This window comes from Heteronotia binoei, chromosome 14 (assembly GCF_032191835.1).
Source record: "Heteronotia binoei isolate CCM8104 ecotype False Entrance Well chromosome 14, APGP_CSIRO_Hbin_v1, whole genome shotgun sequence".
NCBI lineage: Eukaryota > Metazoa > Chordata > Lepidosauria > Squamata > Gekkonidae > Heteronotia > Heteronotia binoei.
The window spans coordinates 12,053,764-12,076,820 of NC_083236.1; the positions used below are offsets into that span (position 1 = coordinate 12,053,764).

At 45.1% G+C, this 23,057-nt stretch overlaps 1 protein-coding gene across 1 annotated transcript in view; it reads right to left on the reverse strand.

Moving 5' to 3' along the window:
- The window catches only part of LOC132582246 (sodium/potassium/calcium exchanger 3-like), a 182,603-nt gene that overhangs the window by 122,603 nt on the left and 36,943 nt on the right, over positions 1–23,057 (reverse strand). Inside the window, exon 3 of the mRNA XM_060253783.1 lies at positions 16,855–16,992. Within this exon, the coding sequence (XP_060109766.1) occupies positions 16,855–16,992 (138 nt within the window). The remainder of the gene's footprint in view (positions 1–16,854; positions 16,993–23,057) is intronic.

The window sequence follows — 23,057 nt, forward strand, 5'->3', positions numbered from 1 at the left end:
TTGGTCCCGCCCCCCAAGCAAGGTACACCTGGCCCCTGTTGTCAGTGATCCAAGCCCAGCCCTTGTCATGAGTCCAGGGGAGGGTAACTAGCATTATATTATAGCATTGGAGAAAGTCCAGAAAAGGGCAACTAGAATGATTAAAGGGTTGGAACACTTTCCCTATGAAGAAAGGTTGAAACGCTTGGGGCTCTTTAGCTTGGAGAAACGTCGACTGCGGGGTGACATGAGAGAGGTTTACAAGATTATGCATGGGATGGAGAAAGTAGAGAAAGGAGTCCTTTTCTCCCTTTCTCACAATACAAGAACTCGTGGGCATTCGATGAAATTGCTGAGCAGACAGGTTAAAACGGATAAAAGGAAGAACTACTTCACCCAAAGGGTGATTAACATGTGGAATTCACTGCCACAGGAGGTGGTGGCGGCCACAAGTATGGCCACCTTCAAGAGGGGGTTAGATAAAAATATGGAGCAGAGGTCCATCAGTGACTATTAGCCACAGTGTGTGTGTGTGTGTGTGTATATTGGCCACTGTGTGACACAGAGTGTTGGACTGGATGGGCCATTGGCCTGATCCAACATGGCTTCTCTTATGTTCTTATGTACCACCTCTCACACTGCAGATGGCTGAAAGCCCCACAGTGCATCAATCCCTTCTTGATTGTGCTGACCCCAAAACTGATTTGGGGTAACTTAACAAGAGCACTAGCCATGAGGCCACTAGAATTTATAGATATCACAGATTTCTAAAGGAATGATATCCTAAGGAAGTCCCATGCTTCAAGGAGATAACCATGGCACATCTGTCATGATGTACTTGCCGAACATGTGTGTCCTGATGTACTTTTCATAACCTTTGTAGAAAGTTCACCAGCTGGTCAGAGAACAGCCAGTTAATGTAACTGAAGAAAAAGTAGCATCGTCACCTTTTAATTATCACTAAATCATCTCTTAATCAATGTTCCCTCTAAGCTGCAGAGTCTTGTAAGCAAAATTTCTATTTTGTGAGCTACTGGCATTAAAGTTGTGAGCCACTGCATAGATTATTGTATTCTAGGGTCATCCTTCCTGAGCTAAGACAAAAATGTGTGAGCTGGAGGCTAAAAATCTGTGAGCTAGCTCACGCTAACTCAGCTTAGAGGGAAGACTGCTCTTAATCTAGTTTGAGCAGCTAATGAGCATTATCAGACATCTCTCTCAGCATACCTGTGTTTGACTCATCAAATCGTTTGGAGAACCAATTACTTATCTATAGAATCATCACACAATGAAGTTATTATTTATCCAACTTAATGGATGCCACCTTATCTATTAAGAAAGCATCACACAGGGTTGATCAGGCTTACAGAATCATAGGCTGGGTCTGGACAGCCAATCTGAGCTGTGTCCAGATTGAAATTGTACAGTCAAACACACACATCTGCCTCACTCCTGCTCTTAACCTTGTCCTTTGCCGTCTTCCTGGCACTTCAAAAATCTACCACTTACAAAGTGGTAGCAAATCCAGGGCACCTTTCCCAGCCATCCCGGAGTGCCAGGGAAGTGCCTCCCCTTTGCTTGTGCGGTTTGACCGCTCCTCCCCAGCATGTCCAGCCTGTCCCTGTTCCAGCAGTGGGCCATGCACACCGTCTGACCAACCCTGGGGGACTTTCCCCTCTGCCAGCTTTCTTCTGGGAGAGGAGGCTGCTGCCCTAGGCTGCCAGTCTGGATGCAGCTATAGAGTTGGAAGGGACCTTCAGGGTGATCTAGTCCAGCCCCCTGCACAATGCAGGAAATTCACAAATACCTCCCCCCACGCACACCCAGTGACCTCTGGGTAGCAAAACAACAACAACAACAGGATCCCTGGCCAAACTGGACTGGAGAAAAACTGGTGCCTGAACTCAAGACAGCTAACAGCATTTCCCTGGGCATGTAAGAAGGGGCCACAAGAACAAGGCACTGATGCAACCCTTCCTATCCTCCCTCCCATGATCTGCCTAAGTTCACAGAATCAGCATTGCTGTCAGATGGCCATCTAGCCTCTGTCTGAAAATCTCCAAAGAAGGAGAGCCCATCACCCCAAGGAAGCGTGTTCCACTGAGGGATTGCTCTGTCAGGAAGTTCTTCCTAAGGTTTAGCTGGAAATTTTAACCTGCTGGTTCCAGTCCAACCTTCTGGGGCCTCAGAAAACAACTCCATACCATCCTCTATATGACAGCCCTTCAAGTACTTGAAGATGGTGATCATATCACCTCTCAGTCATCTCCTCTCCAGGCTAAACATACCCAGATTCTGTGGCAGGACTGTCAAAAGGATCTAGCTGAGATTTCTGTGTGTTTTTGTGTGTTGGCTTCCAAATCTTTCTAAAGCATTCTGAGATAGCTATTTGAAATATTGTTTGCTTGAAAGCTCATATATTCAGTCATGTTTGAGAAACATTAGGAGAGTTGATTTTTCTCACGTGCATTTTTTTCAGTACTTATAAGGTTAATTTTGCCCTGAGCTGGATAACCCAAGCTAACTGATCTCATCAGATCTTAGAAGCTAAACTGGGTTGACCTTAGTCAGTATTTGGATGGGAGACCATCAAAGAATACCAGGGACACGATGCAGAATCAAGCGATGGCAAACACCTTTTAATGTCTCATGCCTCAAAAATCCTATGGGGTTGCCATAAATCAGCTGTGACATGATGGCAAAAAGGGTTAATTTCAGGGCTTTTTTGTAGAAAAAGCCCAGCAGGAACTCATTTGCATATTAGGCCACATCCCTGACACCAAGCCAGCCGGATCTACATTCCTTTGCATTCCTGCTCAAAAGAAGCCCCAGTTAATGTGTACTTGTTTCTATTTCTTATTATTTTCTTACTTCTTATTATTTCTTATTATTAACAAAAAGAGTTAAAGTTTCGTCTAGTTTGCCGACACAAGGTTAAACACAGACCTCACTTACTGCAGATAAAGTTGCCCTCTTAGCAGGCCTTTTCTATGTCAACCCATTTGAAGTCTCAGTGGCCACTCGGCTAAAGAAAATAATTCTTGTACAAGCTAATTGGTACAGGCTTTTTAACAGGATATGGAATAATTATCCTGTTACACGTCCTCATTGGGCTGCAGGTTTAGGTAGAGCAAATCATGGATCTCTTCTTTCCTGAACGCAATCCCCCAGCAATTTTTTTTTAACTCTCTTAATATTTTTTAGTTGATAAACACATACCTTTTGGCTGTACTACACACTACAAGCCCAATGCCAGGAACAATTCTACTCTAAAGCCGCATCCTCACTACAAGATTAAAATAGAGAATGCTGGAAACTCAAAAAAGAGCATAACTAGGAATACAACAGCAAATCGTTAGCTCCTTTGCCAGACTATGATCCTCAGGATGCTTTGGGGGAAGCTATGACTGTAAAACTGGCACAAAACTGATATACGTTAAATACCCATGTTGTTTGTTTAACACAGGGATCAAAGCGAGGCACTGTATGAGACTCATTCTATGGAAAGGCGCCATTGCCAGGTGGAGCAGAATCCTTCCTGTACTGCTAGATTTTTATCTGCAGTGAGCATATGAACATATGAAGCTGCCTTATACTGAATCAGACCCTCAGTCCATCAAAGTCAGTATTGTCTACTCAGACTGGCAGCGGCTCTCCAGGGTCTCAAGCTGAGGTTTTTCACACTTATTTGCCTGGACCCTTTTAGTTGGAGATGCTGAGGATTGAACCTGGGACCTTCTGCTTACCAAGCTGATGCTCTACCACTGAACCACCGTCCCCCCCTCCAGTGAGGGCTGTCCCCCTCCCCCCTCACATACAAAATGTAATCTATCTTTCTTCTGCTGTATGTACACAACACAGTATTTGCCCACCAAGCTTAGCATCTCAGCAACCCAACAGGTTTTCATTTGTAAAACCTTTGTTGATGACCCAACTGTTCAGAAAAACAAATCCCCTGAGTGACACTGTGGTGTTGCGGTTGCCGGGTGACACTGGCCCAGTCACACACCATAAAGCCTTGGGATCATTTTGTAGAAAAAGAGATGCTGGAGCTCATCAGCACAACTCATTTGCAAATGTCACACAGCCCTGACATCGCTGGAAGGTGTACTAGATTATGTCAGCTCAGCATCTACCTTAAAGTGGTTCTTGAATTATAACTGTCATAATAAAACCTTACTCCCATCATACTTTTTACATTAATTTCTCCTATGTGGCCACAGCAGCATGAAGATGGAAGATTTCCATCTGTCTGCTGCTTTATATGTTTTGGTTATTTCCCCTTTTTTTGTGGGAAAAAATATTAGAAAGTTTGTCAAATCTTAAGAGTTCAGCAAAATTCTCACAGGGGGTTTGAACAATGGAACCCAGAAGCAAGTATTGGGGGTGGGAGGGAGAGAAAGAAAGAGCACAATAAAATTTAGAGGTTCCAGAGCTCTATTCCTGTGAGTTCCCGCCCAAAATGAGGCCTGATAAAGCCTATCCTCCCTCACAGAGTTGTTGTGAGGGTAAAATGAGAAGAGCATTACAGGTCACTCTGGGTCCCCAATGAAAAGATAAATGGGGTATAATTGTAGTAAATAAGTATTAAAACACTCCACCTACTAATATTCAAAGCACATGCAAGCTTGCCTGCCAACAAGGAGATTTAAAAATTATTCTGCAAAGAATATTTCCAGTGTGAAACATGGCACATTTCAGCCTGCACTGAAAAAAAGGCAGACTGAAAACTGGTAGGAGAAAATATCTGCAATAATAGATGTTTGTTTCTTTAAGAAACTAGTTTCATTTTGATGAATGAATGAGAGGAAATTACTCTTCAAAAACAGAACGTAAAAAGCATTTCAAGAATTCAGCAGCACAAATTGTTTAGAGTGAAGAGCTAATATTTTAAGAGTGGCATAGTTGGTTTCATATACCTGTTTCCTGACCTGGGGGCAAACACTAGAAAGAAAATTTTCTCCAAGTTTTCAATGGTTGAGAGTACGTACCCCTGTTTCATACCCTATAGATGCACACAGACCCAAACCCCCAAAACAATTTTGGCTCTGCTTTTAAATTTTTACTTTGTAAATACACGCAGACAATGGGAGAATGCAACCCATTGGTCCAGGAAGAAAGGCTGCCAGTTCAGAGTTTGAGTTGCTGATATGCAGGGCTTTTTTGCAGCAGGAACTCCTTTGCATGTTAGGCTGCACCCAATGTAGCCAATTCTCCAAGTAGAAGAAGAAGAAGAAGATATTGGATTTATATCCCGCCCTCCACTCAGAAGAGTCTCAGAGCGGCTCACAATCTCCTTTACCTTCCTCCCCCCACAACAGACACCCTGTGAGGTAGATGAAGATATTGGATTTATATCCCGCCCTCCACTCCGAAGAGTCTCAGAGCAGTTCACAATCTCCTTTACCTTCCTCCTCCACAACAGATACCCTGTGAGGTGGGTGGGGCTGGAGAGGGCTCTCACAGCAGCTGCCCTTTCAAGGACAACCTCTGCCAGGGCTATGGCTGACCCAAGGCCATTCCAGCAGGTACAAGTGGAGGAGTGGGGAATCAAACCCGGTTCTCCCAGATAAGAGTCTGCACACTTAACCACTACACCAAACTGGCTCTCCGCTACACCAAACTGGCTTAGTACAAGTAGGCCCTGTACTAAGAGCCCTGCAGTCTCTTGGAGGATTGGCTACATCAGAGGGGTTTGATCTAATATGCAAAGGAGTTCCTGCTATTAAAAAAGCCCTGTTATGTACGTTTGTAACGCAAGACATGAATGTGCATTCATTGTGTGGGTAAAGAACCTGTAGTGACCATTGTTAAAATGTTCCATCTGACTTCACTCTTATGGGAACTCTCTGCCAAACAATCTACAGTATTTTACCTAATATGGCACTCTTTCTTGTCCTGAAGCATATGTAATACGCAGATGGACCTCCCGCTGAATCTTACGTAATAGTCCTTCATCTGTCTGAAGGTAATTCAGGATGTGGGAACCCTGTAAATATTCGAGATGAACAAAGATGCAATGTATATTTGCGTCTCAGGTGCCCCAATTTCAGTTGAACCTGAATTTGGTTCCCTCCAACTTATACAAGAAAGCGGCCAAGGGCTTTAAGCTGGGCATAATTACAGGCGAACAAGATGAATGGACGTGTTCTTTTCAAATCAACTCTGTAACTCCACTTAAGCCAGGCTGCAACTAAAGGAACCCCACTGGGAAGAGGAAGGGGGAAAAACAGACAGCAAAAGAGCTTTTAAAAATCTGCAATGATTTTTATGCATGGAGGGATCAGAAAAATGGTCCATGCTAGCCCTCACCGTTTATAAATCAAACAATGTCAACATCAAATGCCATAAATCAAACTACTGGACAGCGGAATTGTTCATTTACTTCAGGTAAAATGCCTTTGTTCTCTCATTGAAGATGACACTTCTTGTGTGTGACTTGGGATGAGTTTAAATGAATCCATTCTTGTGTGTGTGTGTGTTTTTGCCACAAATGTGCTTCATTTTTGTCTCTTTCAAAGCCAAAGAAGGGGTTCAACACCGCATCAATTTGACCTTGAACTAGCACATGCATCTCAGAAATTAAATCACATGTTGTGAAATTAGAGTTAATTTATGTTGCACCAACATATCCCCAGATTTGCCATTTTGGTCCATGGGACTTTTGCTCATCTATCTAAAGCATGTAATTTACAATTTTCCAAGCTTTTCCTGGCCCCAGGATGGCTCAGTTAGCTGTCATCAGGGGAAGGGCCTTCTCAGTTGTGGCCCATACCCTGTAGAATGCACTCTTGGATGAGCATTTTAATATTTTAATGTTAATATTGTATATTCGTGATATGTTTCATGTTGTTTTTACCTTATTGTTTTTAATGATGTTGCAAGTCACCAACTCAACGATGTTGCAAGCCACCAACTCAACCTTCAGGTGAGTGGTGATTCAGTTCAGATCTCAGCGCCAACACCAACAATAAGAGGTCCTTGGCAGCTTAGATCTTCCATATAAGGAAGGAGGAGACATAACATGGGGAAGGGCAAGAATAAGCCATTTTTGCATCAAAAAAAGATTATCTGAAAGAAAGTACTGAATGTTGGTTGAAAATTTCAGGTCATTCAAAAGAGGAACTTCCATACTGGAAGTGTGAACATGGCAAAAAGTGGTACAGTCCTATCTGAAACACTGGAAGAGAAAACTGCACATTTAAGGCTTTACTGGATGTGGAGGCATCTGTGTGTAAGAATTATGTCTGCCGCTGAGTTGCAATAAAATTGGGCTAAAAAAAATCTAAAGTGTATTTGTTATAGAAAAGAGAGTAGCGCTGAATCCTTCTCCTGTGCATTTCCCCTGAATCTGATTGTAAGCTTTTTTTAATTTGAGAGCCAGATCCAAGTAGGCAGCCGTGTTGGTCTGAAGTAGAAGAACAAAATAGGAGTCAATTGCACCTTTAAGACCAGCGTAGTTTAATTCAGAGCGTAAGCTTCCGTGTGCATGCACACTTCTTCAGACGAGGAATGAGGTACAGGAAGCAGAGACACATATAGCTGGTGGGGTTTGGAATGCAAAGTGGCACAAAGTTAAAATCCAAAAGCAGAATAGTAAAATTAACAAATTCAGAAAACCTTTGATCTGCGTTGCATTAGCGTGGGAAACCATAAAACAGTAACATGTCAGAATGTGAGAATGCCTGTTAATTATTCTATTGCTAATAAACCTGGGTCAAAAAGAAGGCATTTCTTTCCCAGAAGTTTTTCCTATCCAACTAATTTACCATTTTTGAGAGCCACTTTGGTGTTGCGACTAAGTGCGTGGACTCTTATTTGGGAGAACCAGGTTTGATTCCCCACTCCTCCACTTGCACCTGCTGGAATGGCCTTGGGTCAGCCAGAGCTCTCACAGAGGTTGTCCTTGAAAGGGCAGCTCCTGTGAGAGTCTTCTCAGCCCCACCCACCTCACACGGTGTCTGTTGTGGGGGAGGAAGATAAAGGAGATTGTAAGCTGCTCTGAGTCTCTGATTCAGAAAGAAGGGCGGGGTATAAATCTGCAATTCTTCTTCTTTTTCTCCTGATGAGACTCCAAGAGGGATAACAACACCCATGTAGGTGACTTCTGTGCAGGCTTTTTGCTCAGTTTTGAGCTGCAGCTGATTATTTCCAAGCTTCTAGATGACCCTGGCGATCCCTTCAAACTCAGTGGGCTTTTTCACACAGTCTATGTATTCCGGTATGGAAGCTGGTCAGTTACTGAACAGTAACGGGTTTCTGCTGGCATTTCAGACAGACCCGATTCAGTAACTGGCTGCTACCGGAATACTCTCACCTTTTCACACACTCCCGCGGCTGTCCCAGTAGTGAGGCGTGCCTGAGTCGTTACAAACAAAGAGCAGCTTCTTCCACTTTTCAACCCCTCCTTCCGGGTTGAAATCACTATGGGGTGCTGTGTGAAATGTCCAGTATCTAACCCGGGAGCAGTTTTCGCGCCCTTTTTTGTCCACCGGTGCGTGCGATCTCCGGCTTTTTTTGGGGGGGGGGAACGTTGGGCTAATATCGCTATAGCGCTATAGTGACGTATCACAACAGCATCACCATAGGGATGCCTGGGCTCCATTAAGATGCCAGATATCGCCACCGCTGAAACCTGGTAACCTATCTCAATAGAGCCTAGCCATCTCTATGGTGTTGCTGTTGTGATACATCGCTATAGCGCTATAGCGATCTTAGCCCGACATTCCAAAAAAAAAAAATAAGCTGGAGATCGCGAGCCGGCAGGCAAAAACGGCTGGTGCTGGTGGAAGCGAGATAAGAGCGGAACAGTGTGAAATGGCTCGCTTCAATCACGGAACCCTACCAGAAAAAAAAAACATGTGTCTGAAAACTCCCATCCCTGTCTCGGATTACTGCAAGTGGCACAATACCAACTCCCTTCCGGTTTCCACTGGTAAGTGTGAAAAGGGCCTATGTTTCTATGATTCCACACAGCATCATTGCCTGTTTGTTGTATTTATGTGGCTTCCACACTCTTTGCAAACTGTTTTTGAGTTGATGTTTCCTGGCAGTAGGCAGCTGAAGGGCATTTGCCTTCTCTGTAGAAGGCATGCTGTGCTTCAAAAAGTGCCACTGACTTCAGTGCCCCACCCACCTCCTAAAGACAACTGGTGGATGCCAGAAAACGTGTCAGTGGGCACCATGGCACCCATTGGCACTACACTGCAGATCTAGCAAGTCCTCCAGGAGGGAAGCCAAAGTGGTGTGGCCCCATCTTGTCAGATATCAGAAGCAAAGCAGGGTTGGTACTTGGGCAGGAGGCCTCCAAAGAAGATCATGCAGAGGACCTCTGCTTCTCACTTGCCTTGAAAGTGCCTTGGTTGGGCTGCTATGAGTCAACTGCAACTTGACAGAACTTACATGTGTTGTAGGTTGTCCAAATTACCAGCTTTCCTTTTTTAAAAAGAAAAAAAAAAGGTCTCTAGTCCTTTTAGTTGCCGAATCACTTTTTTCCCTTCCATCTCCCTGTGGAAGACTCCTTAGAGAAAAAACAGTTTCACAAAGCAGTTGTACAGGTAATCAGAGGCATATGGAAGGATTCCACGCCCACCTCCTGCCCATTTCAATGTGTTCTTATTTATTTTAAAAACAGTCAAATCCCTGCTTTTTAACAGCTGAGTGGCATACCCAGTTCTGACACATGGGCACGCTGCCACAGCATCTGTTTCAGCCTTCACTGAACAACCGTCACAACGATTACTGAGAGAAGTATTCCTGACTCTGCATTGAATGAATTCATAGCCCTTTTGGAAATACAATGAAAGGGGAGATCTGAGGGCACTCACGGGGGAGGGAAAATCGAGTTCGCCCCACTAGCACATCACTGGTTCCACATTGCACCTCTCTCCAGCAGTCCCCCAGCCACTTTCATCTCATTCCCCTCTCAGCAGTCGGGGTTGCCTACAAGTCCAAAGTGACTGTCAGGGTCTCATAAGACTCCATCATGGGACCTTCTCTGCCATTTTTGGGTTGCTGCTAAGGTCCCCAGATTTAGAAAGAGTGTAATGCGAAACTTGCTGATGTGTTTAGAGCCTGTTTTCAATGCATCACAGAAAATAAGATTCACCAGATGCACTGACAAAGGTCTGCCAGTAAATTCCAAAGCACCCCAAGTGCAACCCAACCGGAAGTGGGGAGGGACGGTGACTCAGTGGTAGAGCATCTGCTTGGGAAGCAGAAGGTCCCAGGTTCAATCCCCGGCATCTCCAACTAAAAAGAGTCCAGGCAAAGAGGCGTGAAAAAACTCAGCTTGAGACCCTGGAGAGCCGCTGCCAGTCTGAGTAGACAATACTGACTTTGATGGACCAAGGGTCTGATTCAGTATAAGGCAGCTTCATATGTCCATATGTCCCCAAAATGGCAGCCAAGATCTCATACACACTAAATAACACACTTTCAATCCACTTTCGATGTGCTTCGCAACTGGATTTCACTGTGTGAAATGGCAAAATCCGCTTACAAACGGTCGCTGAAGTGGATTGAAACTGCATTATTCAGCATGTGTGAAAGCACTCAAGTCAACATTGAGTTGTGAAGGGATTTGTATTCCTCCCTATTATCTATGGGATGGGGATAGTTTGTCCCACCTCCCTGAAATATGGGATGAAAGATCTCTAGGTGACACAATTCATACAAATTTAATCTCAACCAGTGGAAGAATTGTATTTCCAAGCAGTGTTTCCCACTGAAACCAATGGGAACTACTGAACACATGAAATTGCTTTATACTAACTCAGACTACCAGTCCATCAAGGTCAGTACTGTCTGCTCAGGCTGACAGCAGCTCTCCAGGGTCTCAGGTGGGAGTTCTTTCACATCACCTGATGTCTGGTTCTTTTAGCTGAAGATGCCAGGAATTGAAGCTGGGACCTTCTGCATGCCAAGCAGATGCTTGAAGACTGAACCACAGCCCCTCCCCAATCAAACTGATTTTCTAATAATCCAGCTCAGGTTTTTAAAAACATTTTATTTATTTACTAGCAGTAAAGCCCGTTGTAGGAAAAATACAACAGGCCCTAGAAGCCAGTTTGGTGTAGTGGTTAAGTGTGCAGACTCTTATCTGGGAGAACCAGGTTTGATTCCCCACTCCTCCACTTGCAGCTGCTGGAATGGCCTTGGGTCAGCCATAGCTCTCGCAGGAGTTGTTCTTGAAAGGGCAGCTTCTGTGAGAGCCCTCTCAGCCCCACCCACCTCACAGGGTGTCTGTTGTGGGGGGAGAAGATATAGGAGATTGTAAGCCGCTCTGAGTCTCTGATTCAGAGAGAAGGGCGAAGTATAAATCTGCAGTCTTCTTCTTCTTCTTCTACAAAAATATTTTTTGGGGGGAGAGGGGGGGGAAGGTGATGAATGTGTAGGTGGCAGGAAGGAAGACAAAGAATGAAAGGAAAAGAGAGATTCAGAGACAGAATGTGAGAGAGAACCATGTGAGGTTGCAGAAAAGGGCAAGAGACCGGTAACACCTTATAGTCAAGCAATATTTGTGGCAGGGTATGAGCTTTTCTGAGTCACTGAGTAGTGACTCAGACAAGCTCCTAACCTGCCACCAATTTTGTTAGTCTTGAAGGTGCTACTGTGGTTTTTGCTGTTTTCTACTGCTACAGACAGACCAACGTGACTACCCATCTGGATCTATCTCCTGTAAGACTGGTTAGGCTGAGAGGCAGTGACGGGCCACGTCCTTTCTGCCCCAACTACAGTCACTTCTGGTTGGACCAATCATGAGCTGTCCTCACAGAGCCACAAGAAACACATCCTTCAAAGAAGCCTCACTAAACAGCAAAAGCTAATTAGGGTCGCTAGCCCTCTAACCCCAAGTATAACAACCCAGTTACACCCTCAGCATCAAAGACTATGTGGCCATGAGACTGTGCACAATTGTTGTAAGTGTGGCTGCTAGCATGGAGGACAGCAGTTGTTCCCCTGAAGCATGAGGAAAGCCTCAATGCTGGAGGGTAGAATCATGCCTAATATTGTCAGACATCTCCACATACACAATCTGGGCACAAAGCTCCCTGGTTGCTTACCAATTAGAAAAGACAAGGATGGGGAATCAAACATATAAAGCAATACCAATAGTCTCCTTTTTGGTTGGCACAGAAGTATGAAAAAGAGGGGTGGGTACTCCAATACAGGGCCGAAGCAGACAAAAAACATGATGCTGTGTTGTTGGGTTTTTTAAAAAAATTATTCCACACAAAGATCCCAACGCATTTCACACGCTGCTTCACCAGGAGATCTAAAATACCTGTGCAGGTATAGGGAGCTTTGTGTGAAATATTCTTTCCCCACCGCACTATCGTTTTTATTCTCTGCTTTGGTACAAAGTACAGAATCTTTTCATATAAACGGCACCGTAAATTATATTCCACTGAATGACGAGTTCTAAGCATCTGAAAACGGAATGTTTTCCTACTACCCCCCCCCCCTCCAAAAAATATTAGTCCAATGCAAAGGTATGGGGGTTTTTATCTTTACAAATATTAAATATTAATTTGAATTCGACATTTTCAGGGATAATGGAATGGAATCACAGAGTTGAAAGGGGCCATGCAAGCCATCTAGCCCAACCTCCTGCTCAATGCAGAATCAGTTCAGAACATCCTTGACCAGTTTTTGTCCAGCCACTCCTTAAAGACTGACAGTGAGGGAAAGCTCACCATCTCCTTATGTAGCTGATTTCACTGTTGAACAGCTCCTACTGCAAAAAAGAAGTTTTTCCTAATATCCAGCCAGTTCCTTCCTGCCCTTAAGGCAGACCCATTTTTGCAAGTCCTCTCGTCCGCTGCCAACAGCAACAGCTGCCTGCTCTCCTCTAAGTGACAGCCCTTCAAATACTTCAATAATAATAATAATAATAAATTTTATTTCTATCCCGCCCTCCCCACCTTAGCGGGCTCAGGGCGGCTAACAGCCCTGATTCAAGAGAGCAATCACGTCCCCCCTCAATCTCTTCTTCTCCAGACTGAACATTCCCAAGTCCCTCAGCCTTTCCTCACAGGGCTTAGCCTCTAGGCTCTTGATCAGCCTCGCTGCTCTCCTCTGCACCCATTTCATTCTGTCCACATCCCTCTTTACATAAGGTCTCCAGAACTACACACGATACTCCAGGTGAGGCCTGACCAATGCAGCGTACAGTGAAACTATGACATCTTTGGACATTATGCCTCTGTTGATACACCCCAAGATCGTATTAGCCTTTTTTGTCGCTGCATCACACTGGCTGCTCATATTAAATTTATGGCTCACCCATACCTCGAGATCCTGTTCATGCACACTGCTACCAAGAAATTAAATTTGAATCTTCTTCACATCCACCCACTTTTCCACCTTGTTCAGATCTCACTAAATTCTGTCTCTATCATAACAGCTAAATGCACTGTGACTTCTGTCCTAAGGTTGCCAGCTCTGGATTGGGAAAAACCAGAACTTTGAGTGGGGAGGGGTTTAGGGAGGGGAGGAACTGCAATGGGGTATAATGCTATACAGTCCACCTTCCAAAGTGTCTATTTTCTCCACATGAATGTCACCTGAAGTTCAGTTGTGATCCCAGAAGATCTCTAGCCATCACCTGAGGGTTGGCTCCACCTCCAAAATCTCCAGGTATTTACCAACCTGGAGCTGGCAACCATAGGAATAAGGGCTAGCAATTGGAGCTGGAGAGGGAGAGACTCACAACTCTGTTGAAAAAGGATTCTTGCTGTACAGCCAGGGAGCAGCTATTCATATCAGTTATGGTAGATAAACCAACAAGCAAGAGTTATGTTGCCATATGGTTGGCAACACTAGGCTTGGTAGCTAAATTGCCCTACAATTGTCCATACATTATCACATGTTTCTAAAAATCTGTAATGAAATATTTTCTGGATTCTAGTGCTAGGAGAATTAGCTTTAGGGCTGTGGCCAAAAGAGCTGTACCATTCAAGGAAAGATAGTGCTAGGAGAATGTACAAATATTTTGGTTTTCTGATCTCATTATTTCCCTCCCTTTTTATGTGAATACAGCATTATTTGTGGATCCACAAAGAAGCAGCCTGACTAAATACTCACAATACAAGAACTCGTGGACACTCAATGAAATTGCTGAGCAGTTGGGTTAGAATGGATAAAGGAAGTCCTTCTTCACCCAAAGGGTGTTTAACACGTGGAATTCATTGCCACAGGAGGTGGTGGCAGTTACAAGCATAGACAGCTTCAAGAGGAGATTGGATAAACACATGGAGCAGAGGTCCATCAGTGGATATTAGCCACAGCATATTGATGGAACTGTCTGGAGCAGTGATACACCGCATTCTTGGTGCTTGGGGGTGGGTGGGACAACAGTGGGAGAGTTTCTAGTGTCTTGGTCCCACTGATGGACCTCCTGATGGCACCTGGGGTTTTTTTGGCCACTGTGTGACACAGAGTGTTGGACTGGATGGGCCTTTGGCTTGATCCAACATGGCTTCTCTTATGTTCTTATGTGACACAGAGTGTTAGACTGGATGGGCCACTGGCCTGATCCAACATGGCTTCTCTTATGTTCTTATGTGACACAGAGTGTTAGACTGGATGGGCCACTGGCCTGATCCAACATGGCTTCTCTTATGTTCTTATGAATGATTCAGCACTTCCTTCTCAACAAGCATAAGATGCCAGGTCTCCCGTATCTGCAGCAATGGCATAGTAGGGATTCACCCTTTTCCTTTCAGAGTGCTCCAGGGTCACAGAGATCTGCAACCCATAACATTTCCCCTTATACAGGGCTGTCAGGTCCACAGAGACCACAGAGACTCTGCCAAGCCAGAAGTTAAGCAAAAACAAACAGGAAATTTGGGCCACAGTCCAGCAGGGCATTTCTCAGCACAAACCCCACGAATGAATGAAGATGCACAAGTCAAAGAACTTGCCAATGATTTCTGTGACTCTCATTCATTTCCATGGGAGTAATCCTTGAAGAACTACCCACTTCATAATTACCCCAAATTTTCTTCATAATTACCCCAAACATAAACATGTTGATCTGAAGAAATAGAACAAAGCTTAGCCTTTTAAGTCCAACAATGTTTACTTCTTGGTATAAGTTTCCATGTGCATGCCCACTTTTTCAGATACATTGAACCAAGACTTCCTCAACCATTACATATAGGTAGAGAGAGTGTGGGAGGGGTTAGTTGCCAGGAAGCACTAATTAGGAGTCAAAATATATTTTGACTCTAATTAGCCCTTCCTGGCAACTAACCCCAGGCCCCGCCCACGCTCTACCTATATATAATACTTGAGGAAGTCTATTTTAATGTAGCTGAAGAAGTGTGCATTTATACAGGCTTCTACCTATAAGTAAGGTTCGAGGAAGTTTGTTTTAATGAACCCGAGGAAGTCTTGTGATCTTACCATGCTGCTTGCGCTAGTCTGAAGCCTTCCTCTGGCTCAAGGAACCTTCCTCCTATGGAAGTCCTTGGGTGGAAGAGCCAGGCCTGTTGGTGGAAGCATCAGACTTGCCTAAGTGGTAGAGTTGTCAACCTCCAGGTGGGACCTGGAGACCTCCCCATAAAGTCTACAGTTTCTCTTCAAACTGCAGTGCAGAAACAGTTCCTCTGGAGAAAATGGCTGCTTTGAAGGGTAGACTTTACGGCATTATACCCCAACGAGGTCCTTCCCTCCCTGAACTCTGCCCTCCCCAGGCTCCACCCCCAAATCTCCAGGAATTTCCCAACCTGGAATTGGCAACAACACTGAGCGGGTTCAGGATACAAGCCGATGTAAGTTACATTTACAAATCCATCTGACAATTCAAATGCGTTGGGTTGAAGAGTTTCTTCAACAGAACCTCATTTCAACAGACCGGAATTACTCCAAGCAGACCCCAGAAAGAAGAAAATGATTATTGCGGGCATCCTATTATTATGCAAGAAGGCATGAGAAGATTGCCTTCGAGGGGAGGCTTTTTTTAAAAAAGGCACCACCTTTTTGGTGCTGAAAATAGAGCATGCTCATCCAACTGCCTCAGCAATGTTATTACGGATTAAGGAAGAAATTAGATGCACAACGGCAGAGTATGAACTGTACTTAACAAGACTTCCCCTGAGCTTTTAACCTTTATAATCCTGAGATGACTACAGAAAATCCTTTTCTGCCTCTGTGACTCTGAAAAAAGATTTCTAATCCACCCTCCCCGTTTTATCATACACATTTTTTTTATACAAGTCTTGACCCTTCGGTTTTCATTGTCATGGTTTAAGCAAAACAAACATTGATAATTGTGCATTTGAAATATGAAAGAAACCTCACCCGCTTTTATCTAGAAGAGAGGCTTTGATAATTCTGTGCAGAGCTGGAGAGATTTTTATCTTTTAATTAAGATAAAGGAGCAGAAATGTATTTTAAAAAAAAGTCAGAAGAGAAAAACCCGACATGGGTAAAATTAAAAAAAAAGGCAAATCAAATAAATAAACACAAATAGAAACTCTTCCCAAGCAAACCTCCCCCCTCAAAGTCCATGTTTATATTACATCTTACACAGAGAGTAAGTATCACAGACAAGATAGCTGAAAAGTTTGTTACGCGAACACATCGTTATCTGAGACTCCAGAGAAACATTTTTAATTCCCACGGTGTATCTCTGTATGCTCAGCTCTGAGCAACAGCTGCACCACCTCTGACATTCTACCAGCCTCCCACTCTGGAGGTGACATTAAGGAGGGATAATCAACATTCACATATCATATGTCCAGGATTATAAACCCGAAAAAGGCACAGAGGCACAAAAGCTGTGTTTCTGCAGCTCAGCAGCAAGGTATCTTGAGCGTCACAAGCCTGCTGAAACCACGCATGGGGGAAGGCCAAAGCCAGTCCTACCTGGCTCAGTGCAGTTCTTGAGATAGAGAAATTCGGTCTCCTCAGGATTATCCGTGACATTTTCTTCGCCTTCCTGAAGCAGCCGCCGTCCAAGCCACTTGTCATTAATTTCCAAAGCAGAGTTCAGAACACTGTAACCTAAAGGACAAAAATACTTGATATCAATGTCAGGGTCTGGGGGTGGGAGGTAGGAACACACAGAACCCCATTCACGCAGCTACATGGAAGAGGAGTCATACTGGAGCAGGGGTCTGCAACCTTTCTGAGCCCGTGGGCACCTTTAGAATTCTGACGCACAATCACAAAATGGCTGCCAATTTAAGGCAGTGGGATCAACCACAAAATGGCTGCTGCAAGAGACAGAGCCAACCAAAAATGTCAAGGAGTGAGGTTATCTATAGCTTCAGAAGCAACTCTTCAGCATTTCAGACAGAAGCTGTTTAACAGGATGCCTTTTAATATACACAGCCAACCAGAAGCCTTTCTGGGCAAAAGTCCCACCTAGCCTTGCCCACTTTGTAAACTTGGGAGGGCACCAGGAAATGTGCTGGGGACACCTGTACTGAAGCAAGAGAATGGCCAAGCTCCCTGTTCAGATTCCAAAAACAAACCTACATGCCCTCAGCACCCGGAGGTTCCATTTAACCACTGTAGCTAACAGCAGTTGTCGAACTCATCCTTTGTGATTTGGTCTAATCTCTTTTTAAGGTCATTTAAGATGGTGACCCTCACGACAGCAATGATACGTTCATCACACATTCTGAGAGGAAGCATTTCGACCAAAGAATAAACAGTTCTAGATGCAAGAGAGGAGCCTTGCTGTTGAACCCTCCTCAGGTGATCTGTTTTGCAGGCAGAAAGGGCAGTTACTTTCACTACTTGCACTACAATGGGAACATCTCAATTCCCTCTTTCAACAGGTACATTCCACATCAGGAAGAGGATCCTTGAACATGGTCATAACCCCAGCACATAACCTAGCTAAAACATAAGGGAATTGCTGACTAGGAAGGTCTATGGAGACTGCAGCCCGGTGGGCAATGCTGGATGGAGACTTCCCACATTCCTGAGATAGGCTGGCAAAGAACCACTGACACAGGCAGAGAAATAACTTGGGAACTCTTGGTTCAGCCAAACCAAAAACTGCACTGCAGGAAACCACAAAAATCAAGTTAAAGGGAAAAAGGGGAATGAAAGAATGAAACTAACAGTCATGAACAAAATCTAGATTGGCGAGGGAAGATGAGAGCCATGCTGCCCTGAGAAATCCGTGATGAAGATCTCCTTCTTTTAAAACACCAAAAGATTAAAAGCAGCCAGAGGAGCTCCTAGTTGGGGTAGAGGGATGGGAGTCAGAGAGGCCAGTCCTTCCTTTCTGTATCATCTTCCCAATCTCAGTCCCCTCCCTCTCCGCCATGGGATACCTTTGGTTCAAACAAGGTGGCCACCGCACCAGGCCACAATTTCAGTGGCCAATCCTGCTTTGTCTAAGGCCAGATGTCAGATTACGTCAAATGTGGATTTGCACATAAAGAAAACTGCTTGGCCTTTCCCTGGCCAATCCCCCCATACTTGCTTCCCTACATTAAGGCCCCAAACTCACTTGTTCACTTGCTCCCCTCCAGTCTGGCCCCTCCCTCCCAGAACTCTGGCAAAGAGAAGGATTCACACATGAAGGCCTACAGAACATACACAGGGTGACGTGTTGTTTTTACATGGGGGAGCAAGACGCATCAGCCCTGGTTCTGCTCACCCTTTGGTCTGTTTTTCTTTCCATATTCTTTTCCAGCGTATTAGTCTTCAGGCTCCCTGCCCCACAGAGATGCCAGCCTCCAGGTGGCACCTGGGTATCCCCCAGAATTACAGCTCATCTCCAGAGTAGAGAGATCTGTTCCCCTGGAGAAAATGAATGCTTTGGAGGGTGGTCTCTAGGGCACTGTGCCCCACCAAGCTTCCTGTCCTCCCCAGGCTCCACCCCCAAATCTCCAGGAATTTCACAGCCTCCATCTGGCAACCCTACCCCCCATCCCCTCCTGGAGGCCAGGGGGAGGGATCTGGGAACCCTACCTCTCCATTCCTTCTTTGCAACTCTCGAGTTCCTCCGCCCATCACCCTTGATAGCTTTCCTCCTCTACGCCAGCTCTGGGTTGGGAGATTCCTGGAGTTTTGGGGAGGCAGAGCCAGGGGGGGGACTTCAGCAGAGTGCAGTGCCATAGAGACCAACTTCCAAAACAGCCGTTATCTCCACAGGAATTGATTTTTCTCAGCTGGAGGCCAGGGGATCTCTCACCACCACCTGGAGTTTGGCAACCCTACATTTTTTCCTCCCCTTCCACCTCCTGGATAAAGTAAATTGGCATCATATATGCCTGCCCCACCTGTCCTGCCAACACCAAGAGTTGGGCCTCCCTCCAGAAGCAGAGCGGAAGAGACACTCTGAGGGTGTGTGTGCACATGGGGACATGCCAATATGTGGTCTGAGTTCTCTGTACTATGGATCTGCTTGCTCTGCAGTTTGGCTCACTGTTCTGAGTGATGTGCTGCTTCGCACGGACTCTGAATACCCTGCCATGGATCTGATGATTATCCCGCAACAAGGCTCACTTTCCTGATACACCTACTCTGTATGTGTTTGAAGTGCAATGCTCTGGATTCATTGATTATCGTTTAAACTAGAGACTCTCAGCGTCACTTTTCTCAATCGATAAAATTGATTCATTATTCCAGGATGTATTCAAAATGCTTCTCTCCATAATCAAACGCCACATATTTTGGGTTATATCGTTGATTAAATATGTAAACTACAGTGGTGTCATCTGCTTGAGCTGTAGGCTGGCCCACAGCCACAGTGGGACATCCCATGGTCACGCCCCCAATTTTCTATTCATGCCCCACAAGTGAATGGCTGCCAGTGAGTAGGCTGTTCAAGAGCTCTCTACCAGTTCCTAGGAAAAGACAGCTCAGAGGGCATTTAAATGCCTTTTGAGTTCCCTTCTCTGGGGCAAGAAAGTTTAGAAGGGCATTCAAGAGTGGTACCTTCAACACCTGGCGAGACACCTGAGCAGGCATTTAATTGCCTTTAGAAGAGTGGTACCTTCAATACATCTCCAAGAATCCCCCTTTCTGCTAGCCCAGTCCTGCTAAATACCACGTAGGTCATGATGAGTCTTTCAAAAGCATCCCCATGAGCATTTATGTTCCTCAAAGGCTCATGGGGATGCTTCTGAAAGACTCACCATGACCTAGGTGGTATACAGCAGGCCTGGACTAGCAGAAAGGGGGATTCTTGGAGATGTATTGAAAGTACCACTCTTCTAAAGGCAATTAAATGCCAGCTCAGCTGTCTTGCCGGGTGGATTGTGGGAGACATGGTTCTGTTTTGTGCTTGAACTGGGGTTCATTTGTCAGTTCATGCCCATCCCTAGATGTCACTATTGATATCACCATGCTGGGGGGCATGATGCCCCCCCCAAAAAAAATTTCACAGCCCCACAAACTATGGGGCTGACTGCAGGGCCTTTTTAATGCCTTCTTTGTGCTCATGGCAGAATAGCAATCTGGAGTGTGGGTCGTTTCTCTGGGCTTGCCTATTATCGTGACCAGGTACACTGCTTGATGAGATTAGTAAATACTTTGAAGAGTTGTGCATCTTCGATGAATACAGCAGGTTGTATTTGACTCTGCCCCTTTACCCTTTCACTCCACCCTTTCCCCCTTGGCTCTGATCCTTGTTACTCGAGCTCGACCCCTTGATCCCACTGGGCTCTGCCCTTTGACCCCTCTGGCCACACCCCAAAGTGGGGTGACCCCAGGCAAGGGCGGCCTCAGTCCTTATGAGATTTGTGTCACAGTCTCCCAAAAGTCGGCAACCCTAGAGGCAAATAGCAGCTCAAGAAGAGGAAAGAGTAAAATCAGTAAAACAACGTAAAATATCACACACACCCCTGACAAACTTCAATCCAAAATGAGGCCCTTCTATAGAGACTGTTAATCTTTAAAAATGGATGTCAAAGGTCCCTTCTATTTTGGCCTTGAAAAACAGCAATCTTTGGTGAGGAAAAAAATCAAGAGGAATTTCAAATGAGTCAATTCACCTTGCCTGGTCTTAGTCTTTCTTAACTCAGGTATCTAAAATCCTTTGAACTAAAGCTGCCAGGGACTGAACCTATGGCCCTCTGAACAAAACACAAGTATGTGCTCTACTACTAGGGCTGCCATTGGTCAATTTCAGGCTGGGAAAGTCCTGGAAATTTGAGGTGGAGCCTAGGGAGGATGGGGACCTCCATGGGGTACAAGGCCATGGAATTCAGCCTCCAAAACACCCATTCTGGGGAACTGATCTTTGTAGTCTGGAGATGAGCTGTAATTCCAAGGGATCCCCAGGTCTCACCTGGAGGCTGGCATCCCTGTGAGCTGCAGCCCCTCCACACGCACGTACAGTTACTGCATTTGCTTTCCCCCCTGCTCAAGAGAAGGCAAAAATGTAAAAGACAGAAGCACCATTTTTTAAAGAAGCAAAAACAAAAGAGGCATCTGGTGGTTAGAAGCATGATAAGGGACAATGGGGTCTAGCATTTTTGAGGCTGTTCAATTCTAACAAGCAGCCTTTTCTCTGCTTGCACATTGCAAGGAGTGTTCTGGAAGGTACCCAGACATGCATGGCCAGGTTCTATGGCAGACTGTGCTGCGGGTGCACCCCCTTCCTTCCCTGCTTTGCTTTGGAGGGGGCGCCGGAGCAGTGCACTGGCAGCATCAACACAAACACATGGCCCCCGTCCAAAGCGTTTTTTGACGAGAGCCTGTTCATCCTGGAAAATTGCATGTTGCTCTGATTAAGCAGAGAGCGCATGTTCATGCGCCAGCAACATCTGGCATGGCTGCAAACATTGCAAAAACAGCAGGGTGCCCATTGTGAGCTGCACAGCTCAGGGCTCAGCCCCTCTCAGTAAAGGGTGAGAGAGTTCTGTGCCAAGTTTCCATTACAAAAAAATCACACTCTTTTCTTGCTGTAGTTAAACACATTGCAGCTCTTCCCTCCCTCTCTCCTTTCTCACTGGGCTTTTGCCTTGTCAGACTCAGAGAGGGAGGAACAAAAAAAAAAATCATCTGGACACCAAGGGCCTTTTTTTCTGGAAAAAGAGGAGCTGAACTCTCAAGACGGAAATGAAGGAGAAACACATGGGTGCCCCTCATGAACTTTTAAATGTTTTTTGAGAATTTTGTTTCCGCAAAGAGATTCCACAACTCGGTTCCACTATGTTCCCTTAGGGGAAGAAGCCCTGTGGACACCCATTCGCCAATCCAACCAAATAAAAAAACTGTTTGCTTTTCAATAGTCCAGGCTCCTGCCTTTTCACTCGGCCCTGCTCCTGGTCTTTCCAAAGCCATCAGCACACAGAAATCCAGCAGTTCAAGCTTCCCCCCAAATTTATTACTTATGATTATTTTAATTTAATTTCTATCCCACCCTCCCTGCAACTGGGCTCAGGGCGAGTTATAACTTAAAAAAAAACTATAACAATGATCGGATTAAAACTTTAGAAACATCTGCTCCAATCAGAAGAACAATAAAGATGGCAATCTAAGAAACTTGTCGCCATGCCACGTGCCAGGAAATTTATCTCCATGTCAGGAAAATGCCTCACCTGCTAAATGCTTGCACATCCAACTGCTGTTAGAAGCACAGGATAACAAAGAAGAAAGGATGTGGCTCTGTCCAGTTCATGCTGGATCAAAATGGAAGTTCTAAAATGGCCTGGGTCCTCCATTGTGTGAATGCCAACTAGAGGACAGTGTGTGGTGTCTATAGCTAGACAAACAGCACTCCAGGCTACTTCAACTAGTGGTGTTCCCAATGTCCTGAGATGCGTATGATAATGCAGTTGCCCCCTCCTCCTCCCCTTCCCCCTCCACCTAGGCAAGAGAAATACGTTATGCCTTTAATTGTTGCCATTCAGGTAGCGATTCAACAGGTGCTGCTTTCCTCATTACTCCACCCTCCACAGCAGGATAGCTGTGTGTGTGTGTGGAATCTGTGTCCATAACACAGCAGCTGAAGGGAAGGTCTGTTGCCAGGAAAACAGGAAACAATCCTAAACCAGAATAACCTAAACCAGATAATTTTGGAAAACTCAAGAAAAGCGTCTGTAAGTGCCTTGAATCCCGTGTTCTAGGAGTAAGTTTTTTAAAAAAGGTAAAGGTGC